The sequence below is a fragment of the Eulemur rufifrons genome, chromosome 4 (genome assembly GCF_041146395.1).
Source record: "Eulemur rufifrons isolate Redbay chromosome 4, OSU_ERuf_1, whole genome shotgun sequence".
NCBI classification, from domain to species: domain Eukaryota; kingdom Metazoa; phylum Chordata; class Mammalia; order Primates; family Lemuridae; genus Eulemur; species Eulemur rufifrons.
This window is the reverse complement of record NC_090986.1, coordinates 11,406,794-11,431,271: the sequence shown is the minus strand read 5'-3', so window position 1 is coordinate 11,431,271 and position 24,478 is coordinate 11,406,794. Positions and strand designations below refer to the sequence as shown.

General features: G+C 41.1%; 1 protein-coding gene across 5 annotated transcripts in view; it reads left to right on the top strand.

The window, feature by feature from the left end:
* The window catches only part of ARHGEF7 (Rho guanine nucleotide exchange factor 7), a 160,209-nt gene that overhangs the window by 92,289 nt on the left and 43,442 nt on the right, over positions 1–24,478 (top strand). For 4 of the 5 annotated variants that reach the window (XM_069467566.1, XM_069467565.1, XM_069467568.1 and 1 more), the window contains 3 exons: positions 5,400–5,488; positions 16,062–16,156; positions 16,391–16,486. In XM_069467566.1, coding sequence (XP_069323667.1) covers positions 5,400–5,488; positions 16,062–16,156; positions 16,391–16,486 — 280 coding nt within the window. Of the gene's footprint in view, positions 1–5,399; positions 5,489–13,324; positions 13,376–16,061; positions 16,157–16,390; positions 16,487–24,478 lie in introns of those variants that run through there. The other variant, XM_069467569.1, reaches the window with a different exon arrangement.

Sequence of the window (24,478 nt, the reverse complement as noted above, 5' to 3'; positions counted from 1 at the left end):
GTGCAGGTTTGGCTTTGGGAAGTGCTTTGGAGATTCTCCTCAGTCCAGCCACTGAGTTGGTCATCACCAGTTGTCATATAAAATCCACTTTTCATTGCACATCAAAATCCAATTGAGAAATGGTTCATTGATGCATACAGTAAGAGAAGATGACACTTCAAAACAATGATTTTTTTTGATTTTCCATCAGCTCATGAGGCACCCACTTATCCAGCTTTTTCACCTTTCCAGTTTACTTCAAAAGCTTAGTGACCATAGAATGGTCGACGTTGAGTTCTTCAGCAACTTTTCGTGTAGTTTTAAGAGGATCAGCTTTGGTGATTGCTCTCAGTTGGTGGTTGTCAACTTCCAATGGCTGACCACTGCACTCTTCATCTTCAAGACTCTAATCTCCTTTGCAAAACTTCTTGAACTACCACTGCACTGTATGTTTGTTAGCAGTTCCTGGGCCAAATGTGTTGCTGATGTTGTGAGTGTCTCTGCTGCTTTATGACCCATTTTGAACTCAAATAAGAAAATCGCTCGAATTTGCTTTTTGTCTAACATCATTTCCATAGGCTAAAATATAAAATAAAGAGCAAGTAATAAGTCACTAGCAGGAAAACATAAAGCGAGAAATGTGCATTAAGATGATGTATAACATAACCACATTTATTTAAGAATGTATTCCAATATCCAATGGCAAATTTCAGCAATGCTAAAACCAAAATTTCTTTTGCACTAACCTAGTAAGAAGTTGCCACAGCCACCCCAGCCATCAGCAGCGACCACCCTGATCAGTCTGTAGCCATCAACAGTAAGGCAAGACCCTCTACCTGCAAAGATTGTGACTCACTGAAGACTTAGATGATCGTTAGTATTTTTTAGCAATAAAGTATTTCAAGGTGTGTACATTTTTTTAGACATAATGCTATTGCACTTACTAGACTACAGTATAATGTAAATATAATTTTTATATATAGTGGGAAACCAAAAAGAGTGTGCAGCTCTCTTTATTGTGATTATCTGGAACCAAACCTGCGGTGTCTCTGAGGTATGCCTGTATACTCTTTAGATCAGTGGTCCTAGACCTTTTTGACACCAGGGACCATTTTCATGGAAGCCAGTTTTTCCACAGACTGGGGAGAGGGGATGGTTTCTGGATGGTTCAAGCACATTACATTTATTGTGTACTTTATTTCTATTACTATTATATTGTAATATATAATGAAATAATTATACAACTCACCATAGGTTGGGAACTCCTGCATTAGATGATCCCTTTTGACTCCACATCTTCTCTTTCCCTCTTTCTTTCTTCAAAGCTGTTTATATTATTTTGTTCTTCTGTTGGTTCCGTTTATTGGCAGTGCTATATAATATACTTCAGTCTTATTTTGTATTTCAGTAACATTTGGTGGGTATCTCCTGGTGCCCCGTTTTGTAACATGAAGATTTACCTTGAGCCTCTTCTCTGCCCTTCTGCATTCTGGCTTTGATCAGCTACATTTTTCATATTGATTGTCAAGGTTGTTAACAATTGCATTTGGTCCTAAAACCACAACCAACATCCAGTCAGTAAATGTTTACTTGAGTGACCACTGTCGTGGGAACTAAGAAATTCAGCAGTGGGAACACCGGCCAGGTTTCTACCCATAAACTGTGAAGCTTCTCTGAGGTGGCCTGTATAGCACATGAAGTTAAGGGGAAGGGGTCATCCTCCGTGCTCTCTGCTGCATCCAGAAAAAGGCAGGGGTTGGGGGGAGCACTTTGATAGCATGAAAGTGACTTAGAGGCACAACAGCCAGATGCACTGTGTAGACTTTGGTTCCTGATTCAAATAAGCCAACTACAAAAAGGCATTGTGGCCGACAAGGAGATTTGCATGTAGACTAGACAGTAGATAACATTAAGGCATTATTATTAATGTTGTCAGGTGTGATAATGGCCTAATGTTTGGGTTTTAATTTCAAAACAAAAAAGGTTCCTGTGGCAAGATGGACACTGAAGTATTGATACGTAAAGTGACATGGTTCTGGGAATTACTAGTAGTGCTTCTAGAAGAGCATGGGGAGGAATATTATAAGAGCAGCCACAGGTTGATGACTGTTGAAGCTCAGTATGAGTGTATATATGGTTGTTTTCTCTATTTTTATATATATTTATACATTTTTGTAATAAAGTTTAGGGGAAAAAACAGTGATGGCACAATTACAACATTTCCAGACAAAGATCAAGTGTTTAGTATAATCTTAGCAAATCATCACTATAAAGATATTCAATAAGGCTGCTGAACCCTGACAGGAAAGGGGCACAAGATTCAGGAGACCTGGGGTCGAGGATGCTGGTGAGCACACTGCCAGAGGGAGTTAGGATGAGCATTGTTTTGGGGGCCAGCACTGGTCTGAATGAAGCAGGCAGTGGTGATTAACCCAGGCATTGTTGGGTCGCTTGCACACATGGCAGATGGAGGGGTAGCCACGGCCGGGTGACTTTCAGTCAAGTAGAAGAGGGAAATAAAGACAAAACTCTTTATTACAAAACTCTTATTACTCTGAAAAGAGGCAGAAAAAAGCCTTATGGTAGTTGAATCACTTGAAATTGCCAGTGTTTGACGTCCTTTGTCTCGGGCAGACAGGAGAGGGGCATTATGTAATACATAAATCTCAGCTGGGCGCGGTGGCTCACGCCTGTAATCCTAGCACTCTGGGAGGCCGAGGCCGGTGGATCGTTTGAGCTCAGGAGTTTGAGACCAGCCTGAGCAATAGTGAGACCCGTCTCTACTAAAAATAGAAGGAAATTAGCTGGACAACTAAAAATATATAAAAAAATTAGCCGGGCATGGTGGCACATGCCTGTAGTCCCAGCTACTCGGGAGGCTCAGGCAGGAGGATCACTTGAGCCCAGGAGTTTGAGGTTGCTGTGAGCTAGGTTCACCCCACGGCACTCTAGCCTGGGCAACAGAGTGAGACTCTGTCTCAAAAAAAAAAAAAAAAGTAAATCTCCAAACTGGCACCTGCTTTTGCCCAAGGACTCAAGATTTCTTTAGTTCTGGAAAGTATCTTGTCCAGAAAAAGTGTTGGCTTTTGCTCATTCCCTTTATTTTTTCCTGAAAATCCTGTTAAATGTCTTACTTTGCCCACGGTGGCTTTTGCTATTTTTCATGGTTTTTTGTTTCTTTGTTTTGCTTTGTTAAATTAATTTTGAGCCCATTTCTCCAGTCTTCCTTTTAGTTCATGAATTTCCTCCTTGGATGTTAACCTGCCTGTGGAGATTTTCGTTTTAGTTGCTGTATTATTTATTCCTGGAAATTTTGCTTCATTCTTTTTCAGATGTTTTTAATTTTCATAGTGCCTTTATAATTCATTGTGGTCTTAATTTCTTATCTTTCCTGTCATTTTAAACGTAGAACGGATTCTGTCATCTTTGATTATCTTATTTCTACTGTTGGGGTATGTGTTTCTTTATATGTTGCATCTACTTACACTGTTTTGGAGGTTCTTAGCTACAGATAAGAGAGTGAGAAGGAAAGTGTGTTAGCAAGAATAGATTGGTTTTCCACTTTGTATATCTTACAGTTTAGAAACAATTTGTTTCCCACGAAGTTCTGTTTTTCATCCCATGGGCAGAGAGAATTCCTTCAACTAGCAATGGCATCTGTTTTGTTCTTTATTTTCAACCATTTGGAAAAACTTCACAGTGAGGCATTAAAGGGAAATGTATGTAAAACAGCTCCATAGGAGAGGGGAATCCAAGGTTAAAGATAGTGAGTTTTGTTTTGGGCATTTTGGGCTTCTGTTGCTGAGAACATACTGGGGATATTGAATAGGCAGTTGGTGTTGGGAACCTGAAGCCTGGAGTGTTCGGGGTTGGAGGTACTGTTTTGGGAAGTACTGCCTGAAGCCCTGGGACTGTGAGATTGTGGATGGGGGCAGCATGGGGAGAGAAGAGAGGAGGGCCAAGGACAGAGATTGTGGACAGTTGCCACTCAGGTCCTCTCAGCTTACACACTGGAAGGAGGGTTGTGTTCTGCTCAGTAACAATGACTCTCACACAGCATGGTTCTTGCAGAGGAGGCAGGGCTTGAGGGGGATGGGTGTGAACCAAGTCCCCTAGGAAATGCTCATCAGACTTTCCTGGGAAAGAATGTGGAAGAAGCCTCTTTCTTCCCTTTGTCCCCACAAGCCTTGATTTGACACCGTGCCCCTATGTATAGCCCTGGAGAGGCAGTGATAGATACATATTCATCTGCCCACCTCATAGAACCAATGGTAGACAGCCACACATACACCCTGTAGAACCAACGGTAGACACACACACAGCCCATCCATACCACCTATGACACACACACCCCATTCATAGAACCTATGATAGACACCCCCCCCATCCATAGAACCTATGATAGATGCGCGCACACACACACACACACACACACCCCCATCCATAGAACCTGTGGTGGACACATACACACACACCTCATCTATATAACCTATGATAGACACACAACACACCATCCATAGAACCTATGATAGACACACACCACCCCCCATCCATAGAACCTAGGATAGACACCCCCCCCCACACACACTCCCCATTCATCTGTGGAACTGATGATAGACACACACACCCCATCCATAGAACCTATGATAGACACACATACACAGCCCCCCTCACACCCCATTCATCTGTAGAACTGATGATAGACACACACACCCCATTCATCTGTAGAACCAATGATAGACACACAAACACAGTGCCGTGTTTTTGTTTAGCAAGTACTTCTACAGTATCTATTCTGAGTAAATATGATGAATAAAAGCAGTGCGATCTCAAAACATTGGAGTCCTTACTGGAATCTGACAGCTTTAATTGTTGTGCCTGATGTGGAGGTTCTTAAGGCCCTGTGGTTTTTTCCTGTTTGTGCCCCTGCTTGAAGAGATTTTTCTTTTCCTTCCCATCTCCTGTGTATGATGATTATTTCAAGCTCTGAGCCAGATGCTGCTTGTTTAGAGTTCTTTGCAATCTGAGTGATACAAACCCCTAAAATTTAGTCTAGAACTGTGGATCTTGATGTTTTAATACTGTTAGATATCTGCCAACGTTTTCTCCTATTTGTGTAATGCTGTATATTCACACACTATTAAGCGTATGTGGAACTAAGCTGTTCTGGTTTTGGCTGACACTGGTGGAGCAGAATCACTCAGATGTTTCCACTCGCACCTGGGAGAATGGTGTGGGCGATGGGTGTGCGGTGACAGCGGGACTGTGGTGAGCCGAGCCTGAGAGAGACCCGGCTTTCCTTTTTGGTTTGTAGATTGAGTTGTGGCTGCCTGATGAGTAGCCTTGGGCTGCATGAAGGGCCGGTGAGTTTTGTCATCCCTCGTGTTGATCAGTAAAACTCCATTACATTTTTATTTCAGAAAAGCCTGTGTCTCCCAAATCAGGGACGTTGAAGAGTCCTCCCAAAGGATTTGATACGACTGCCATTAACAAAAGCTATTATAATGTGGTGAGTAACTGTGAAACATTTTTATTTATAATGAGTTTTTTTAATGTCTCTCAAATTCAGTGTAGAATATAGGTTAATTACCTAGAATACAAAGAAGAAAATAAATATCATCCATTATCTGCCATACAGATATGACCGCCATTAATGCTTTGGTGTATTTCCTTCTAATCTCTAACTATGTACGTCAGTGATTTAAGTTTTTGTTTTAATATTGTATATGTGGAAATGTACCTTGGTGTTGTTACATAACACAGTGCTGTGATTATCTCCTCATACCATTACAAGTTTCAAAAATGAGATTTTGAAAGGTGTATAATGTGCTTTAAATCTTAATGTAGACTTTCCCAGGATTAATGTACTATATGTCAAATGGCATGGAATTAGAGGAGCATGTCTAGATGTTATACATGTTAAAGACAGGTGTTTCTGGATCCTGAAATTTGCTACATTTTGAAACTTAATACAATCAGTTTGTGAACTTCAAAAAATCTGTGATATCAGTCTGTATAACCTAAATCTTTGTTCCTAAACAATTACTTATGCTATAGAAATGGAAAATAATGTTATTTTGGTAAAATTTTAAGTTGCTGGTATATATCTAGTTGGTATGATAACAGAAGAGTAAACTCTCTAAACATGTATGTATTTTGAATTCTGTTTTAAATATGCATTTATTTTGTTATTTGTTTCCCCACTCCCAATCTTTTTTATTTTCATAGTCAGGAGATACAAATATGAACCCATGAGACCTTTGAATTTTTGATGTGAAACAGCAATTGATTCATGTTTCTTTGCAACAGCACTTTTATCGTGTTTCATTTTCTGTACGTGTATTAAGAAATGGTCTAAAATTGTGACAAATGTGAGTATGAATCAGTTCTACCACGTGGACCTGTTTACCACAGTCTTGTACTGTGGGTCTTACACATTCAGCTTTCTCTTAAGCATCTGCCTTCCATTTGCTTCAACAGAACAAATTGGCCTTGGGGAAAACTTACTCATCTAACACGTATTCATCAGGTGCCTACTTTGTGCCAAGCACTGTAAAGGCACCGGGGATATAGCAGTGAACAAAAATGGCAGAAGTTTCTCCCTTTGTCGAGCTTACATTCGTTTGCGTGCATACGATTGTTTTCTCTCATCTCCTGCCTCTGTTTTTATTGCCTTCTCTTTTTCGTAATTCCATTTCTTCACCTCTTCTCATTAACAGATCTCTTCGTGCATCATACTCCTTAATTGACCACAAAATGTTAATTTTTTGACTTCTTTTCTTTGTATTTGGTTACCTCCAGATTCTTCTTTTCCTTAGAAATCTTTAGTTGAGTCTTACCCTCTACCCACCCCTTTTTCTGCTTTCTTTTTACTCAACTTCATCTGATTATTTGGACTCTGACTTCCACCTCGACTCTGTCAGCTTTCAGAGCATCAGACTCCTTGTGGAATGTCTGCTGACCTAAAGTTCCGTGTGCTGGCGGACTTTTATTGTGCTCTTAGCTCTCTGCACTGTCTCATGCCTTTTCCTCCTGGGATTGTTTGCTCCTGGGACGTGGTCTAGTTACTTCTTTGCTTTTTAGAATGTAATGTGGTACATGTGTGGTTTTATGTACATGGCTACAAACAAAAACAAGAAAAGACTTTTATGAGTCTCACAGTAGGAAAACTGAAGTTTTAACTCCTGGAGCTGCCTTTTCCCCTTGCATTCTTGTGTGAGACATTGCTTTTCTGGGGAGGGCTTCATGTGTGAATAAAGCAGTCATAATCCACAGTGATGTAGCAAAGACAGAGTTACTTTACTTCTGTTGTAGTTCACGTCCAAATAATTGTGTTAGAAGAAATAAGTTAGTGGCCTCTAAAGTTGTCCCAACAGCATTTCTTTAGTTTCTCCATCAATCTTTCTTCCATTAGATACTTTGTAAAACTAGGCAACCATGCTTCTGTAGAAATCTTGGTGGTTTGTTTTTCTTTGCATTAAATATTCTGTACTGCTCTTCAGATTGAAGCATAGTCAGCACTTTTTTAGTTTTCCTTCTCTCACTGTCCTTATATAGAGAGAGTAGCCTATGTCATACAGATTTTTTTCTTTGTGTCCACCAGCTCTTCTATGCAGAATGATGGGAAAACACTTTGACCTCAGAATCTTATCTAAATCTAAATATAAATTTTTGTTTATATAAAGCTGTATTAGTAAACAGTACATGGCAAAGTTGCAGTTGTGTTACAGAAATACATTCATAGAAATCATAGGGAATCATCTTTTGGTATAGCAGTCTCATTTTACAGTAGAGAAAACAGCCCTAGAGGTTAAATGATTTGTTCAAGATCACACACTGGTTAGTGACTAACCCAGGAATCAATTTCAGCTTTCCTGAATTTTGTATTCATACATTGTACAGAAAAATAAAAATATAGAACAGAGTACCCCCATATAACAAAATACAATAGATAATGTGTTACGCATTTTGTACGCCCTTTTGTAGTTTTGTTTTCACAGAAAACTATGAGGCATAGGTATTTTTAATCTTACAGAGAGATAAGAAAACTTTCTAAGAGGTAAGATCAATGTGGACTGATGGTGTTAGGAAAAGTTACGTGAATGACTGAAGTTTCAACTTGAGATCAGTATAGCGATACAAAGATTTTGAAATTAAGAGACAATGAGGAGGCAGGTTTGAGTGAGTATAGTTATGTGTCTTTCTGCTATTGTACAATGGTTAAGACAAACCAAAAAACACTGGGAAGTAAAAAGTAACTCTTAGTAATTTATGACCGTCATCTTGGAACATTCATTATCGGTTTCTCTCTTTGCCTTCTGGATGTGCATATGTTGGTAAACGTGATGGTGTCCCGTAGGACTCTTAAGGCTCTGTTCATTGTCTTCATTTTTTCTTTCTGTCCCTAATGATAATGTCTATTGATCTCTCTTCATGTTTGCTGATTCTTTCCTTTACCAGCTCAAATCTTCTGTTGAGCCCTTCTTGTGAATTTTTCATTTCAATTATTATACCTTTCAATTCAGAATTTCTATTTGATTATTTTTCAAGTCAAATGTAGATAGTATTTTAGTCATTGTCTTCATACTTTAATTCTTTAAGCGTAGCTTCTTTTAGTTCTTTGAACATATTTATAACAGCTGCTTTGAAGCCTTTGTTCAATATCTGAGTCCCTCAACACAGTTTCCATTGATTGCCTATTTATTTATGTATGTGTGTGTGGGGGGGGGGTCACACTTTGTTTCTTTGCATGTCTCATAATTTTTTAAATTGAAAATGAGGCATTTTAGAAGATCTGTTTTAGCAACTCTGGATGCTGAGCTCTGCACACCTAGGATTTGTTGTTGCTGCTATTCATTTGTTTTGTGACTTACCTGGACTGATTGTGCAGTTGGACTTCCCCACAGTTGCTATGTCTTGTTTGTTTAATTCTCATTTTTATTTTTAAATCTCCCTTCCTAGGATCCACAGTTGGGCAGCATAGTTCAGTATTCAGCCAGATTAATGAAAGATTGTGCCTAAACTCCTTTAACCACCTAGGTTCCACTCTCTGCTGGTGGATCTGCGTGTGGCAAGGGAGTACATTAGAAGCGTTAGAAGGTGTGGGGAGGTTTACTTTTTAAAGCTTCAAAGGCCATGGAAATCATAAAGAAAAAAAGATCAAAATCTTTTAGGCTACATACTTAAAAGTTTAATAATTTTCTTTGCCTTCAAACAATACAAATCAAATTATAAGTTACAAGTTACAATTACAGGTTGGGACATTGTTTGTAACAGGTACAAGGTTATTCTTAATGTCTAAAGCTCATTAAGACAAATGCATTAAGATTAATAGGTAAATGAGAAAGGATGTGAGCAATTTAGAAAAGGGTAAATACTAATGGCTTTGCAAAAATAGTTAAATTTACTATAAAAAACTTGATAGCAATATTTTATATATCCAGAGAGCAGAGATTTGAAGAGAAAATCTGCGGTCCTAATGGTGTAAATGTAAATCCATAGAGAGTTTCTAAAAAGTAATACAGCAGCTATCTATAAAATTCTGAAAATTTTCAAGCCCTTTATTCTAATAAAGAGCTTCTACTTCTTAAAATCTACTCCTAAGAAATACCTGAAATGTATTCAAAGATGTTTGTGTAAAGGTGTTTTCAGAGGATTATTTGTTATAGTAATAAATTACAAGCAACTTGAATAAACAATAGTACCAGAATGATTAAGCGATCAGTGCTATGTGCATTTGTAATTATTAAAATGTACAAGAGCCTTTAAAAATATCAAATATATATGTTTTCATGCTAAGTGCAATAAGCAGATTATAAAATGACTTAGATAATATCTAATGATATTAAAGAGTTGACATGGAAAGTAGAAGGCACTGTGCTAGGGGATGGTTTCTTTTGAGTGGCAGAATTTTGTTAATAGCGTCTTACTAATGTAAGCAAAAGTGATTTTGGAGGAGTCTTTGGCACCAGAATGTGGAATATGCTGGAGATGGAAGCAGAGGCCTTAGAGGCCCGTGAGGAAGTGCTTGTGGAACACAGCAGGCACACTTTATTTTGTGTGCTTGCAGAGTGACAGTGGAAGGAAGAAGATGAACAAATCAGTCTGTTAGCAGTATCTTAGGGTGCCCTTGTTGTAGGTAGCTCAGCTAAAGTCAGGGTTGCTTGGTACTGTGGAAGGCTTTATGTTTAGTTGTCTTTGCTTCCTAGCAGCAGGTATCTGGGAGGTGAGCCTCTTAGCTGCCTGAGCAGTTACAACATTTGCAAGATGAGGTGGTAGTGCTGCCCTTGGCCTTGTAGTATTGTTAAGAGGATTAGGGATTGGCCTTAAGGTGCCTAGCAAGGTGTTGGACACTTAGGGGTGTCCGTGGTTATCGTGAAAAGTATTTGGGGCATTGGGAGCAGAACGCATCCACAAGGCCACCACACCATTCTGTTTGCAAACAGGTATCCCAGTGGCTTTTGAGGATGACCTGTGAGAGCTGTAGCCAGAGTGGCATGATCATACAGTTAAAGGAGGCATGTTTGTGTTGTGGTAGGCCCCAAGTTTGGCGGATTTGCCCGTGGAAACACATTTGTTGCACCCATGGCCTGGGGACAGGCATCTTTCCCAGTAGGAATCAAAGAAAGGGCTTGGATGCCCAGCCCTGGAGAGAATGACATTGTTGAGTCACCGCTTGTGGGGGATGAGGCGTGCCTTCCATCTGCTGACCCTGTAAGATACAGGTCTTATGGCCTTCCATGTTCAATGACACACTATGGCTTTATTTTGTGGCCTTCCACTTTTATTTAGTGCATTATGTTCATACTCTTTATGTATGGAGACAAGAGGTAGTTCTTCCACTTGTGCCAAATATCACAGAAAGGTGGTATCACTTTTTCCTTTGAACTGTTGCAAATATGATGTAATAGGTAGCAGTCATTAGTTTTAATCCATAAATGTACAAAACAGACATGTTTTTATAGTCAAATGCCGTTGCACACTTCCACAGACTTTTCCTGTGGTCTAGAGAAAGACCGCACCTGTTTTTTCCTTCCCTGCTGCTTTAGTTTCCTGCGGCCTCTGGATGTGAGGCCAAGGAGGAAAAACTGAGCCCCTCTGGTGACAGGACATCTGTCTCCATCCATCAGCAGTAATCGTAAACCCTGATTTTGCTTCATCTTTTTATCTTCTGCTTTTCCCTTGACTTTTCTCTACCTTAACCCAAGATTCCTTTTAAATACTGTGACAGCCAAAGTCTCTGCTTGGGCCCTGTAGGTGGATGAGGTTAATTATTAGGTCCCTTAGGAAATTGGGGAGAGGTATGCAGCTTGATTGCCGCGTGGATCTCTCATTTCTTGTATCTCACCCATATTTGATATGGGCAGTGAGATGTCTGCTGGCTTCTCTAACAAAGTTTGTTCCCCATTGCTTTTTATATAATTTTCCTTGTTTCACATAGACTAAGATTATGTAGATTAAGGTTTTCAGTTAGTAGCAGGAGCCCAACACTTAGTAAGAGCTAAGTGTTTGTTGAATGAATGAATAATTGTTTACTCGTGGGAAAGGCTGTCTTGTGAAATAATTACCTCCTCACTAAAGGATTCACTCAAGCAGCAGCTCCAAATAGGATTCCAGATTTGTGTTGGAAGGTTGTACTAGGTGCTGAGTAAGATTCCTTCCTACCTTAATCAGGGACTAATACTTGAATAACTGTCAACCCACTAAAATCCCTTTTTGTAAAAACAGGAAACAGACCAGTAGACTTGTCTAGTCACAAGTAGTAAGTGGCAGAGCCAGGATTTGAGCCTAGGTCTGCCTGGCTCCAAAGGCCCAGGTGTTTACATGTCACCATCTGTTGTGTACAAAAATGTATATTTGCTAATGTCAGCTTCCTTCTGTGACTCATATCACAGTGGAACAGCAGTAGCTATTGTCTAGTAAACTTCTAACATTTGGAAGAAACATATTCCAAGACCCTGTGAATTCTCAAATTTAAAAATACTATAATAACATAATTTCTTCCGAAGATGCAATGTTAGAAACATATACATAGACCTCCAAACTCTTTTTTGACCATTAATGTCATTAAGTAGTTATTAAGTATTGAGTAGTTATTGAGGACAGGCAGAAATCAAGAAACTATTTTAATTGGTAACGGGGGGACAGGTCACTGACTACTGTATGTCATGTTGTTGTGAGCTATGGATTTATGGAGCTAGCAGGGGCTTCGGGGATTGCTTTCATCAACACCCCTTCCTTCCTTTCCTTTCCCTTCCCTGTAGCCAGCTGTTTATTAGAGATTGAATTGTGGTGAAGTCCTGTGTTATAATTCACTTTTTGGAAATTTAAATTCTTAAAGTTTAAATAGACTGGAGTGAAAAGTAAACATTGATACACGATGGTATTTTTCCTTTGTGGTGATGGGCAGGGCAGGTGGAAGAGGGTTTAGGATGGTGGTAGGCAGCAGGGGTGGAAGAGGGTTTAGGATGGTGGTGGGCAGGGAGGGAGGAACAGGCTTTAGGATGGTGGTGTGCAGGGAGGGTGGAAGAGGATTTAAGGTAGTTGTGAGCAGGGAGGGTGGAATAGAGGTTAGGATGGTGGTGGGTAGGGAGGGTGGAAGAGGGTTTAGGATGGTGGTGGGCAGGGAGGTGGAAGAGAGTTTAGGATGGTGGTGGGCAGGGAGGTGGAAGAGAGTTTAGGATGGTGGTGGGCAGGGAGGGTGGAAGAGGCTTTAGGAGGTGGTGGGCAGGGAGGGTGGAAGAGGGATTAGGATATAGTTGTGCCACTGTTTAGTTTTTCCTCTTGTGCTTATACGTTAGGATTATGTTGTGGAAATTCAGTTTAAGGTTATGATGATAATCTTTTATCTGGGATGGAATCTAAAATAATTATGTAATATTATTTGTTCTTTTGTATATAAATGAGTTATTAATTTTTAAAGAAGTATTGATGATATATAAAATAAAACATGTAATATCTACCAAAATTTGTGGTGAAAGTTGTAACCCGTTTGTAAAATCAGAGATAATAAGTACTCCTTTAATGATACTACTAATAAAGTAAGTGCCTGTGTGCCTGCGAGGTAAAAAAGCCAGTCCTTTTTGTCCTGCTTTTCTTTAAGGCTGACAGTGTAGGGATTGTCAGCGTGGCGTGACCAATGCTGCCCACCCCCTGAGTGGCACCATTGTTTGGCGGACTTGACTCTCCGCCTTGGGACTCAGGAAGCTCTCGCCGGCTGAGCTCAGCTCTCTGGGCTTTCAGTGTTGTGGATTGCAAAGGCTGCCTTTCCCCTGAAAACAGCCCACGTTCCCTGGCTTCCCAGCCTTTGTGTGATGGAGCTGCGGTGGCCAGGCTGGGAGGTCTCATGGGGTCCTGCAGCAGCCAGAGCGTGCAGAAGGCCAGGCGGGGAAGAAAGGTGATGACTGGCACCCACGGATGTGCTGCCGAGGTCAGGAAGGCGAGTAGCCTCCCGGCAGAGGGGACGGTCGTGCAAGCTTGAGCCAGGGAGCAGCCTGGCTGTGTGTTTGTTGAAAAGCTGTATGTGACCATTACTTGGTTGGGAGCATTATATTTAATAGAAATTTTTAGCACATATTTGAAAATAGTGTTTAAGACTAGTAGTTGAAATTAACCAACTTAACTGTTTTAATGAATGTAGCTTTTTGGCAGAGAGTTCTTTAGAATTGTTTCTGGTACCTTCTTATGGGAAACTTTTATATCTGCATACTGTGCTTAGTGCTACGACTGAGGAAATGTCATTTAGTTTTATTCTGCGCATATCCATATGAGCGGTGGTTTCTAGTGGTTATTTTCTTTCCATACACATAGGAAGATTTTTCTGTTTGAAAAAGTAGGTGTATAGGTTTTCAAGCATGCGTTAAGCATTGTTGCTTAGTAGATATTTGATATTTGTAATTAATAAACTAAATCATGTTTCTTCTCTTTGTTTTAACATTGCAGAAGAACTTTTCTTCTTACACATCTGTGACAGATTTTATTTTTATTTATTCTTTTTCTTTTAGTTCAAGGTCCCCTTATGCTTGGCTTGCTTCTCCCGTTATTTTTGAATGATCAGATTTGGTTTAAAGCTTCTGAGGAGGCAGTGGCTGGTGTCACGGTGTGTCCTCTTTCCACCAGGCCTCTGATGTTTGTGCTCAGCAAGTGTTTCTTAGAGGGAAGGCATTGTGATTATGGGATCAGCATCCACATTTCCCCACAAAGGAGTGAGCTCCCCGGGGCCCCTCCTCCTCTGGCTCACCCCAGCGTCCGGGGCCCATGAACAGCCCCATTCAGGGAAGAGCCAGAGTTCAGTGTCTCTCAGGGAGGAGCCTCTGGTTTTTTTCATCTGAAATAGTTTAGTATGTAAGTTATTTAATCAAGTTTGCAGATCCTCATGAATGACTGTAATCTCTCAGAGTTTACAGTAAACAGCAGTGAACAGAGTAACAGTCCATGTTGTATTTAAGGCTAAAATTTAAATTCAACTTGATGACTTTTTTCTTAAGTGTTTAAATTTACATTTGGAGGAGAAAACTGAGCATGTTTAATATCTTTATTCTGTACAGTTTCATTTCTATGATTAATTTGGAATATTTTGGATAGCTTTGGAAGACAAACAGCATGTAGCCAATGCACAGAAGACATATGTGATACGATTTTCTGACTTAGAGAGTCCTGGCTCGTAACAGCGGGAAGGGAAAAGGAGCTGAGGGAAGGATCTCACTCTGTGCACTTGTGTCAGGTGCTGTGGGGCCCTGGCTCCTGTCCTCGGCCTCACCCCTAGAGAAGGCCGAGTGAGGGGTGCCACAACAGAAGGACCTAGGGCCACTCTGGCTCTGCTACTCACCAGCTGTTTGATTTGGGCTAAGTTAACCTCTCTTAACGGAAATGTTTTTGCGAGGATTGGAGAAAGCAGGTGCAGAGCACCTGGCTCGGTACAGGAGTGAGATGAGTATCCTGTCCTGGTAGTTGGGCACCCAGTGCACCAGAGTCCTTTTCATACCTGCGCTCCACATCTGGGCTTTCACTGGAAACCCAGGTGCCTTCTTGTCCTGCCCTGTGTGGTGCCTTTGCCGTCAGCGATTGCCAGTGGAAAGTGTTCGTGTTTTATTCCAGATGTTTTGTACTTTATATTTATCCGTCAGTTTTTAGGACTTAACTAATTTTGGCTAAATTTGCCACACCAATACAGGATATCAGGAAACATTTTAATTTTAAGATTATACTTTATTCTGCTATCTTTAAATAAAGTAGTGGTTATTTAATGATTGATTGATAAACCCTTAATTTTTAATACATATAGTATGTAGGACGATCTGAGACTATCATATTCTTTAATGAAAAAGTCTTCAGTTCCCAGAAATTGATTTCAGTTTTTTTAGATGCAATCTAAAGAATAGTTTGTTTTTTTAATAGAGATATACTTCACATACATTAAAGTGCATAGATTTTAAAGGTACAGTTTAATGAGCTTTGACAAATGTGTAAGTTGTGTAACCACTACCCAAATCAAAACACAGAACTTATCATTCCAGAAATGTATCTTCTGCCCCTTTCCCACTGTCCCTCCGACCCCTGCCACCTCTTCTCTGATTTCTGTCACCATACATAAGCTCTGCCTGCTCTTGGACTTAGCATAAATGGAATTATGCAGGATGTACTTTTGGGGAATGGCTTCTTTTGCACAAAGCAACGTTGTAGAGATTCATCCATGCTGTTGTGATTATCTGTGGTTTCTCCTTTTTGTCTGAATAGCCTTAGCTCAGCCTTTCATCAGCAGTGAGCTAAAAAAAATAAATAAATGAAAATAAATGAATAGACTTGGCATTACTTACCTGGTAATGGAATTCATTCTAGCCTTGTTCTGAGTATACCTATGTCAGATGTGGTTGGCAGTAAAATGAAGTCAGTTGTGTGGCCTTTGTAGTAGTAATACATGGATTTAATAGTTAATCACGGGAATTATGATATTAAACACATTAGTATTACATGGAAACAACAGTATGAACTGAACAATGGTGATGAACTTTCCAAAGTTTATAAATCTTAGTGTTTAGTAACACTTGAAATGTCAAATAACACTTATTCATCATTTATTGTAGGTGCTACAGAATATTTTAGAAACAGAAAATGAATATTCTAAAGAACTTCAGACTGTGCTTTCAACCTATCTGCGGCCACTGCAGACCAGTGAGAAGTAAGTTAGATGATAAATTGCATTAATTGTAAAATAGTCTTCACTGTAGGCTGTTCTCTTGTATTTTCAGAAAATAGAGGGTGAAATATGGAACAGAATTCAGTGTACCAGTTTAATTTGACTTAAGCAGATTTGTTTATTACATTAAGACTTTAATAGGGCGTTGGATGGCAGAGGAGAAGACTATAAGTAAAACTGTTTGCATATTTTTACTGTTGTTTTTCTTGACTCTAGGTTAAGTTCAGCAAACACTTCATATTTAATGGGAAATCTAGAAGAAATATGTTCTTTCCAGCAAATGCTCGTACAGTCCTTAGAAGAATGCACCAAGTAAGTAAGATGCTAAAACTTTGCAGTCCCTGGGTCACTGTAGTTGGTATTTAAAGGATCAAGTTCAACATAATTTTAGAGTTCACATTTCTAAAGATGCAAACTAGGTTATTTTAAATCTTTCAGGTAGATCAACTTTTATAGTAATAGCTGTATTTTAGACTGTCTCCTGTTTATAGCAGGGACCTTCAGGGAAAGGGTGAAGACTTTACAGGTAATTTTTAAAGCATTCCAAGGAGGAAGAGTTGGGATGAAGAACCTCTGCAAGAGAAAGGAAATGCGCTTTGCAGAGCGTAGAGGTGACATGCGACTCAGCTCCTCACGTGCCCTGTGTGCTGCAGAGGGATGTCTTTGAGGAAATGAAGAAATGAACTGCTTCTTGAAATACATATAACGTGCTGTGCTGATGGCTTAGGTTTTGTCACTTTTCCAGCATTTTCTTTTGCAAGGGTGGAGGCATGTACCAGATGATCAGCTGTCATTTTTTTCTGTGTGCCTATTTAAATTCTTTATTTACATCAGACATTAAAGGACACTTACCAAGTGCCTGCTAGGTATTGGGTGACTTAAAACAGTAATGCACATGAAAAGTTTTAGGTTTTAGTCCACCAGGTGATATTTGATATTTTTTTACTTGTGGATTTGATAAAGGAAGGTGACATATTTTATTTTTAAATTTTCTTTGATTTTTATTTCTATAACTACCAGAAGGACCAGAACACTTCTTTCTCTTAAATTTTGGTTGGTCTCCGGTTTCCCCTCCAGCCGTGTCTTTTTAAATCTTGTCAGTGGTGAGGGAGTAGCCTGCCTTTTGTTCCACTAGTTCTTTAAATTGGTGACAGTTTGCCATGATGAAAATAGGCTTGTTCCCTTAGCTCTTTGGCTAGGCTTCAAGGTTTTGTCAATCCTTCATAATGGATGCTATGGCAAGGAAAGCTGAATGCTAGAGAAACTAAATACTGGCTTTCAAAGAGAAATTCATATTCTTTTTCCTTTTGCAGCATTTTAATTTTGCATAAAGTAGATTACTTACATTACCATGAAAGAGTAGTTTGGGAATCACTTTGCTTTTGGTGAATGAAGGTCATTTGCTGGCAATTTGAGGTCTTTGCAAAGGGCCATATTGTGCACAAAATGGAAGTAAATGTTTGCCTCTGTTTTTCTCACTGGCTGTGGATAATATAGTCTAAATAAAGTAATATAGGATGCATAAAAAGTACATTTTGCAGTACCACTGCTGGGCACTATAGCAGCACTGTGAATTATTGTACTCTCTTTACTGATTCAAAAACTGAATTAAAGGGTGGTAAAGTATTAATAATAGGCTTGATGTCAGACATCTAATAAGGCTTCAGTCTGTATGTTATCTCTGAATTTGGGATGGCTTACATATTATTTTGATCAAGTTCCTCAAATTCATGCCACATGCATACCAGGTGTTGGAGTTCTGTGACGAAATGGAATGTATGAGACTAGCTTTTCTTATCAACTATTTCCCTTCTCTGCCTTATCATGAATATTCTGAAAGTTTTTATCTTTCCATTTTTGGGACTGTTAGTTTCATCTCTTTGTTCTGTACCACTTTATGGCTAACCAGATGCCACGTGTATATAGTAGTTTCGTGTTCATTTCCTTTGGTTGCCTTGTTTCTGCTGCAGATGCAATTCCTAGATTTCCAGCAGCACCTTTCAAAGCTGCCTGTTGGTTAGACCCAGGAGTTGGCAAACTACGGCCTATAGGTCACATCCCTCCTGTGGGCTGTTTGTGTAAATAGTTTTCCTGGGACGTGCCATCGTTTGTGTGATGTTGACGGCTGCGTTTGCACTATAGCAGCAGCAGCAGCAGCAGCATTGTAGTTGTGATAGAAACCTGTCTGGCTCACACGCCCAGAATAATTTACTGCTTGGCTTTTTATAGATGGTCTGCTGACCCTCAGGTAAGCCGTGCTTTCTTGCCCTTGGGACTCCGACCCAGCCGGAACCTCTCCATCACTCCCCAGCTTTCTGTGTTGGGAAGTCTCCTTCTCCCGTGTGTAGCCCACATTTACATTTTCTCAATAGTTACCACGTACAGTGCCTTTCTTCCTTCCTGAAAACTCAAGTTTCTATCTGGCGCCATTTTCCTTCAGGCTGAGGAACTAAGATTTTTAAAAATAATTCAGGTGTGTTGATAAATTCTCTCAGATTTTGTTTATCTGAAAATGTCTTATCTTGCCCTCATTCCTGACTTTTTTTTTCTTTCTTTTTTTTTTTTTTTGTTGGATACTGAATTTTGGGTGAATTGGCTTCAGCACTCGAAGGATTTTGCCCACTGTCTGTGGCCTTTGCTGGGTCCAGCAGTCAGTCTAGCGACGGCCTTCGTTATGTTCTGATTGGCATGGTTTCCATAGCTGTTCACCTGACTGCTTTCTAGATTTTGCCTTGAATTTTGGTTTTTAGCATTTTGACAGTGATTATCCTGAGTGTGGTTTTCTGACTTCTTGGACCTATAAATTTGTGTCTTTTACCAAATTTGGAAAAGTTTTGGTCATTATTTTTTCAAATATTTTTCTGTTCTATTCTTTCTGCTCTCCTTCTGGGGCTCCAGTTATACGTACTTAGACCTTTTGATGATGTCCCACCCTCCCTCGAGCTCTGTTCTTTTTTTTTTGTTTCCATTCTATTTCTCCTTCCTTTTCTTCAGATTGAATGATATCTGTTGCTTTGTCTTCAAGTTCCCTGCCTGCCTCTTTCCTCTGTTGTCCCCATGCAGTGATTTTTTAGTTTGAGAAATTGTTTTTTTTTTTTTCAATTTTAGACTTTCTATTTCTTTGTTGTACCTTCTGCTTTTCTGCTAAAATTATGTATTTGTTCATTCACTGTAAGCATATTTTTCACTCATGAAATTTAAAGGGTTTTAGGAGCTCTGTGCCAGGAACCAGGGACAAAGACCCAGTATATTTAATGTGCTCCCTCAGGAGGGCCCCAGCTGGGCGTCTGCTGTGGCTGGGCCCTGTGAGCAGGGAGCAGGGAACAGTCTGCGCCCAGAGGGCAGGCCAGACCCTGTCCTGGGACCTTCTGTAAGAGTGGTTGGAAGCCACTGGGGATGGATTTTAAGCTTGGCGGTGCCATAATCCAGACATCCCAACCTTTTTGGCAGCAGGGACTGATTTCATGGAAGACAGTTTTTCCACGGACCGGGTGGTTGGGGAGTGGTTTCGGGGTAATTCAAGCACATTATGTTTATTGTGCAGTCAAACCTCTGCTAATGATAATCTGTATTTGCAGCCACTCCCCAATGCTAGCATCACCACCTCCACTCCACCTCAGATCATCAGGCTTTAGATTCTCATGAGACGCGTGCAACCTAGATCCCTTGAATATGTAGTTCACAGCGGGTTTTGAGGTCCTATGAGAATCTAATGCCATCGCTGATCTGACAGGAGGTGGACATTATGTGATGATGTGAGCCATGGGGAGCAGCTGTAAGTACAGATGAAGCTTTGCTCGCTCACTGGCCCACCACTCACTTCTTGCTGTGTGGCCCGGTTGCTAACAGGCCACTGGTCTGCGGCCTGGGGGTTTGGGACCACAGTCATAATCAGTGCTCCCATGTAAAGTGAACTGTCTGCTCTGTGCAGAACGGGCTGGGTTGCAGGGTGGAAGGCACAAGGATGCAGAGAGGCCAGAGAGGAGGATGTTTAATCTTGTTGGGATTCTTTTCTGTGTTTAATAAATGTCTTTTGCCTTAAAGGCCCCTGACTAATAATCATTTGTAGTGATTTTGTGAAGGTGAAAGTAGCAGTGACTTCATTTCTTTGTTTGCATTAGGTTTTCTAGTTAGTGCCTTAGGGAAGCCACTGCAGCCTGGAGTCTCTGTCTCCTCTCCACTGCTCTCACCAGCACGGGGAGTGGGTCCGCTGCTCGCACGTTCACTGACTCATGTGTTCATTCATCTCCCTCCTGTGTTTGTGGGTTTGTTTTTCCCTAAGAATTACTCCACACCTAAATCTCTTCTGTAGTTTATATGACTTTTTCCAAGCATTCTTTTGTCCTAAAAAGAGATCTCTTTCTCTGGTTGCCACTGCAACTGGTTCTTCTGAAGTGGTGAGAGCTTCCTGGGGCCCCACCCTCCCGGGGCCCTTGTGAGATCCCGGGAAGCACCCCAGTGGGTTCTGGCTCAGTGTCAAGGAAAGGCCTAGACGGCAGTTGGTACGGAACACTGGTTAAAATGGTATTCATATTTCTTTCTGCTTGTAGAAGAGTTACAAACTCAGAATATCCAGAAACTGAAGAATGGGACAAACTGAAAGTTCATTGTCATCCTCTTCTCTAAACTGTGGTTTATAGGGAAACACAGGTATAATTGGGGCTGGGATCGAGAGCCTGCCTGCTTGCTTTGGGCAGTGAGGTCACGGTTCAGCCTCAACAGAGGCAGGGGTGGGTGGTACAGGCAGTGGCCCTTCCTCTAAGGATGCCCGGTACTGAGGGCATTACCATTGTTGGAAATTAAGTGATTTGCAGATGTGTAAAAAAAGGGCCCCAGAAGAGAGAACTATAAGAAGAATTCTTACCACTTTAGTGTCATTAGGAGAGTTTCTCAAATACCATTTTACTGGCAGCTCTTGTCTATCTTATGTCTGTACTATTTTAGCTATTACTTCATTTGCAGACACATTTTCTTTTGTGAGTCTTATAAATAATTATATAAGGTGAACTTCCTTATGTAGACCTACCATTTACTGATTTTTTATATATATATATATATATATATTTTTTTTTGAGACAGAATCTTGCTCTGTTGCCCTGGCTGGAGTGCAGTGACATTGTCATAGCTCACTACAACCTCTTGGGCTCAAATGATCCTCCTGCTTCAATCTCTCGAGTAGCTGGGACTACAGGCACACACCACGACACCCAGCTAATTTTTTTGTTTTTGGTAGAGACGGGTCTCACTCTTGCTCAGGCTGGTGTCAAACTCCTGGGCTCAAGTGATCCTCTCACCTCGGCCTCCCAGAGTGCTAGGATTACAGGCATGAGCCACCTCGCCCAGCCTATTAAATTATTAATATGTTTCTGGCCCTGTTCTCAGTTCTTTATATGTATTAACTAATTTTGTCCTTTCAATGACCCTGTGAGGTAGATTTTTAAAGGTAAGAAAGTCAAGACACCACGAGGTGGAGTGACTTGCCAGGTCATGAAGCTAGTAACTGGTAGATTCACAGTTGGAGCCAGGTTGTTTCCATTCGATGTAGTGTGAAAGAGTAACTGATTCTGAGAGTTCTTCTTCCCCAGGGAGAGTGTCAGGGTTATAGTTTTACTCCTCTAGTCAGCAGCGCTCACCATGGGCTCTGCTCTGCTTCTCACCTGCTCTCTGCTCACCTTGATGGCCTAGTGGGGCCCTCTGGGGAGCCTGGTCCCTCCGTCTCCCAGGCTGCCTTCTCCTGTTGAGAACAAGCCCTGCCTCACTTCCAGCTAGGGCAGCTGTAGGGGATTGAGATGGGGCGTGTTCTTAGGATAGCCTTTGAATGCAGTTTTCGTTTGAAATACTATTTTAAGTGATGGAGAATTCCATATAATACACGATTCCCTATAATCTGTGTAGATACTTCACATTATGGCTTAAAGAGTCTTTCTTTGCACTGGTCTGGAAATGTGGAACTGTGGCTTATAAAATTGCTTCTATGGGAAAATGAATTCCGAGAATCTAACACTATCTTCAAAACAAGTTTTTCAAATAAAACCCATTTAGTAACTTGGAGATTTGCTTGTATTTTATGATAAAAAGCAGGTTAATTCTGTTGAAAATAGAACCTAAGAAGTTCTCTTTTGGAATATCCTTGTTACTGTACCGAATTTTATTTTTATTTATTTATTTTGATAATGACTCAGTACTCTTCTGATACCCAATAACTCTCTGGCTCTTTGTTAAGTACAGATGCCAGAGTATAAGCTGGTAGACAGTGGTTGCCAGGATTTGCTGTATCCCTCTCTCAGATGGGCAGCTCTTGAAGCAGCTGGGGCACCTGGATCACTCTACTTCCCCAGGTCCAGCACTATGCCGGGACTTACACACCTAGTTTTTCATGTATGCAGCAGTTGCTTGGGGTAGCTGTGACTCCCTTCACTAGTCCATTCTGGGTCTTTCCTTCCCATCCTCCCTCTCTCTCTTCTATTCTCTCCCTCCCTCCTTCCCTCCCTCCCCTCCTTTTCCTGCCCCTTTCTTTCTCTTCTCTTTTCCTCTCTCCCTGTCCCCTTCCTCTCCCTCTCTTCCTTTTTCACTCCCTACTCCCTCCCTTCCTCCGTTTCTAGGCCAACACCACTTTCTACCCTCCCCCTCCCCCCTCCCTCCTCTTCCTCCTTTTCCCCCTCCAGATGTGCTTCATGCTGTTTTGGCTCCTGTTGGCTTTGGTGACATTCAGGACCAATAACAGCCTCTGACAACCCAGTTGTGATTAAAATGTCTCATAGCACAGCCTCCTTGCTTTTGCTTTATGTCACAGTGTGATATATGGAGCACCTTTTCATCTTGACATTTCACTTGAGCCTATGATGGTTCTCCCATGGAATAGAACATACTCTCTGGCTGTCTGGAAGTGTAGCCACGGAGCCACCACCCATGGAACCGTAGGGGACATACCCTTTTTGTAGCAAAGGCTGCTCTATGATGGTGCTGGTTCATGGCTGCTGTTAGGTTGCAGGGGAAGACCGTGTCTTATTCTTTGTGTCTTCAGTCATTTAGTTATATAATTCTAATATGCTGTGAATTTTCAATAAATAGATGTTGAAAATAGTAGATCAGAGAAAAAATTTGCTTCTCTAGAGACTTAATTTCTCAGCATATTTGTTGTTTGAGCTGTTTCTTGTAAAACTGTTGGAACTGCTGTATTTATGATTTTCAGCTTCTATTCTGGTGACAGTTAAAAAATGTGATTTGAGTCAAGTTGATTAAGAGAATTTTGGTGTCACACATGCATACAAGGTTAGGAGGAGGCTTTGGCCTCAGAGTGAAGGTATCTGAGGGCAGGGGCTGCCTGGGGTCGCAGGCCAGGCTGGGAGGGGAGCTGGGAGTGGCGGCCAGAGGAGTGGCAGGGTTAAACGTTCAGTTCTAGAGTTGGACAGCTCTGCCCAAAGCTCACCTCACATTCCTTTACTGGGTTTGCCCCAGTTTTTGAATGAAATCACTTGATATTCTTGAAAAGAGGCTCTGTTTTCCTTTAGGTGGGGTACTCCTTTCTTACCCTCCCAGTTCTCAGTCTTTGTTTTACTGTCTACCCTCAGGCTTCAGGACATTTTGTTACTGGTTATCTGGGGGAAAGTTTTCTGTGGAAGGTGGGAATACCATGCTTTCTTTTTAGTTCTTTTCTCTTTGTTCTTGGAGACGTTTGACAGCTGGCTAGCCATGGAATCAGGTTGGAAGTAGAGAATGATTTAATGCAGTGGTCCCCAACCTTTCTGGCACTAGGGACCAGTTTCATGGAAGACAATTTTTCCATGGAAGGGCGAGGAGAGACAGAGCCCAGACAGTGACGCAGTAGATGAGGAGCAGCTGTAAATACAGATGAAACTTTGCTGGCTCACCCACTACCCACCTCCTGCTGTGTAGCCCCACCATTCCTAAGTTTCATGGAAGACAATTTTTCCATGGACTGGAGCGGGGGTTCAGAGGGGAGGGGATGGCAGAGCTCTGCGGCCTGGTCCCTAACAGGTTTCAGACTGGTGCCAGTCTGTGGCCTGGGGGTTGGGGACTGCATTTTTTTTTTTTTTTTGAGACAGAGTCTCACTCTGTTGCCCAGGCTAGAGTGCCGTGGCGTCAGCCTAGCTCACAGCAACCTCAAACTCCTGGGCTCAAGTGATCCTCCTGCCTCAGCCTCCCAAATAGCTGGGACTACAGGCATGCACCACCATGCCCGGCTAATTTTTGCTATATATTTTTAGTTGTCCAGATAATTTCTTTCTATTTTTTTAGTAGAGATGGGGTCTCACTCTTGCTCAGGTTGGTCTTGAACTCCTG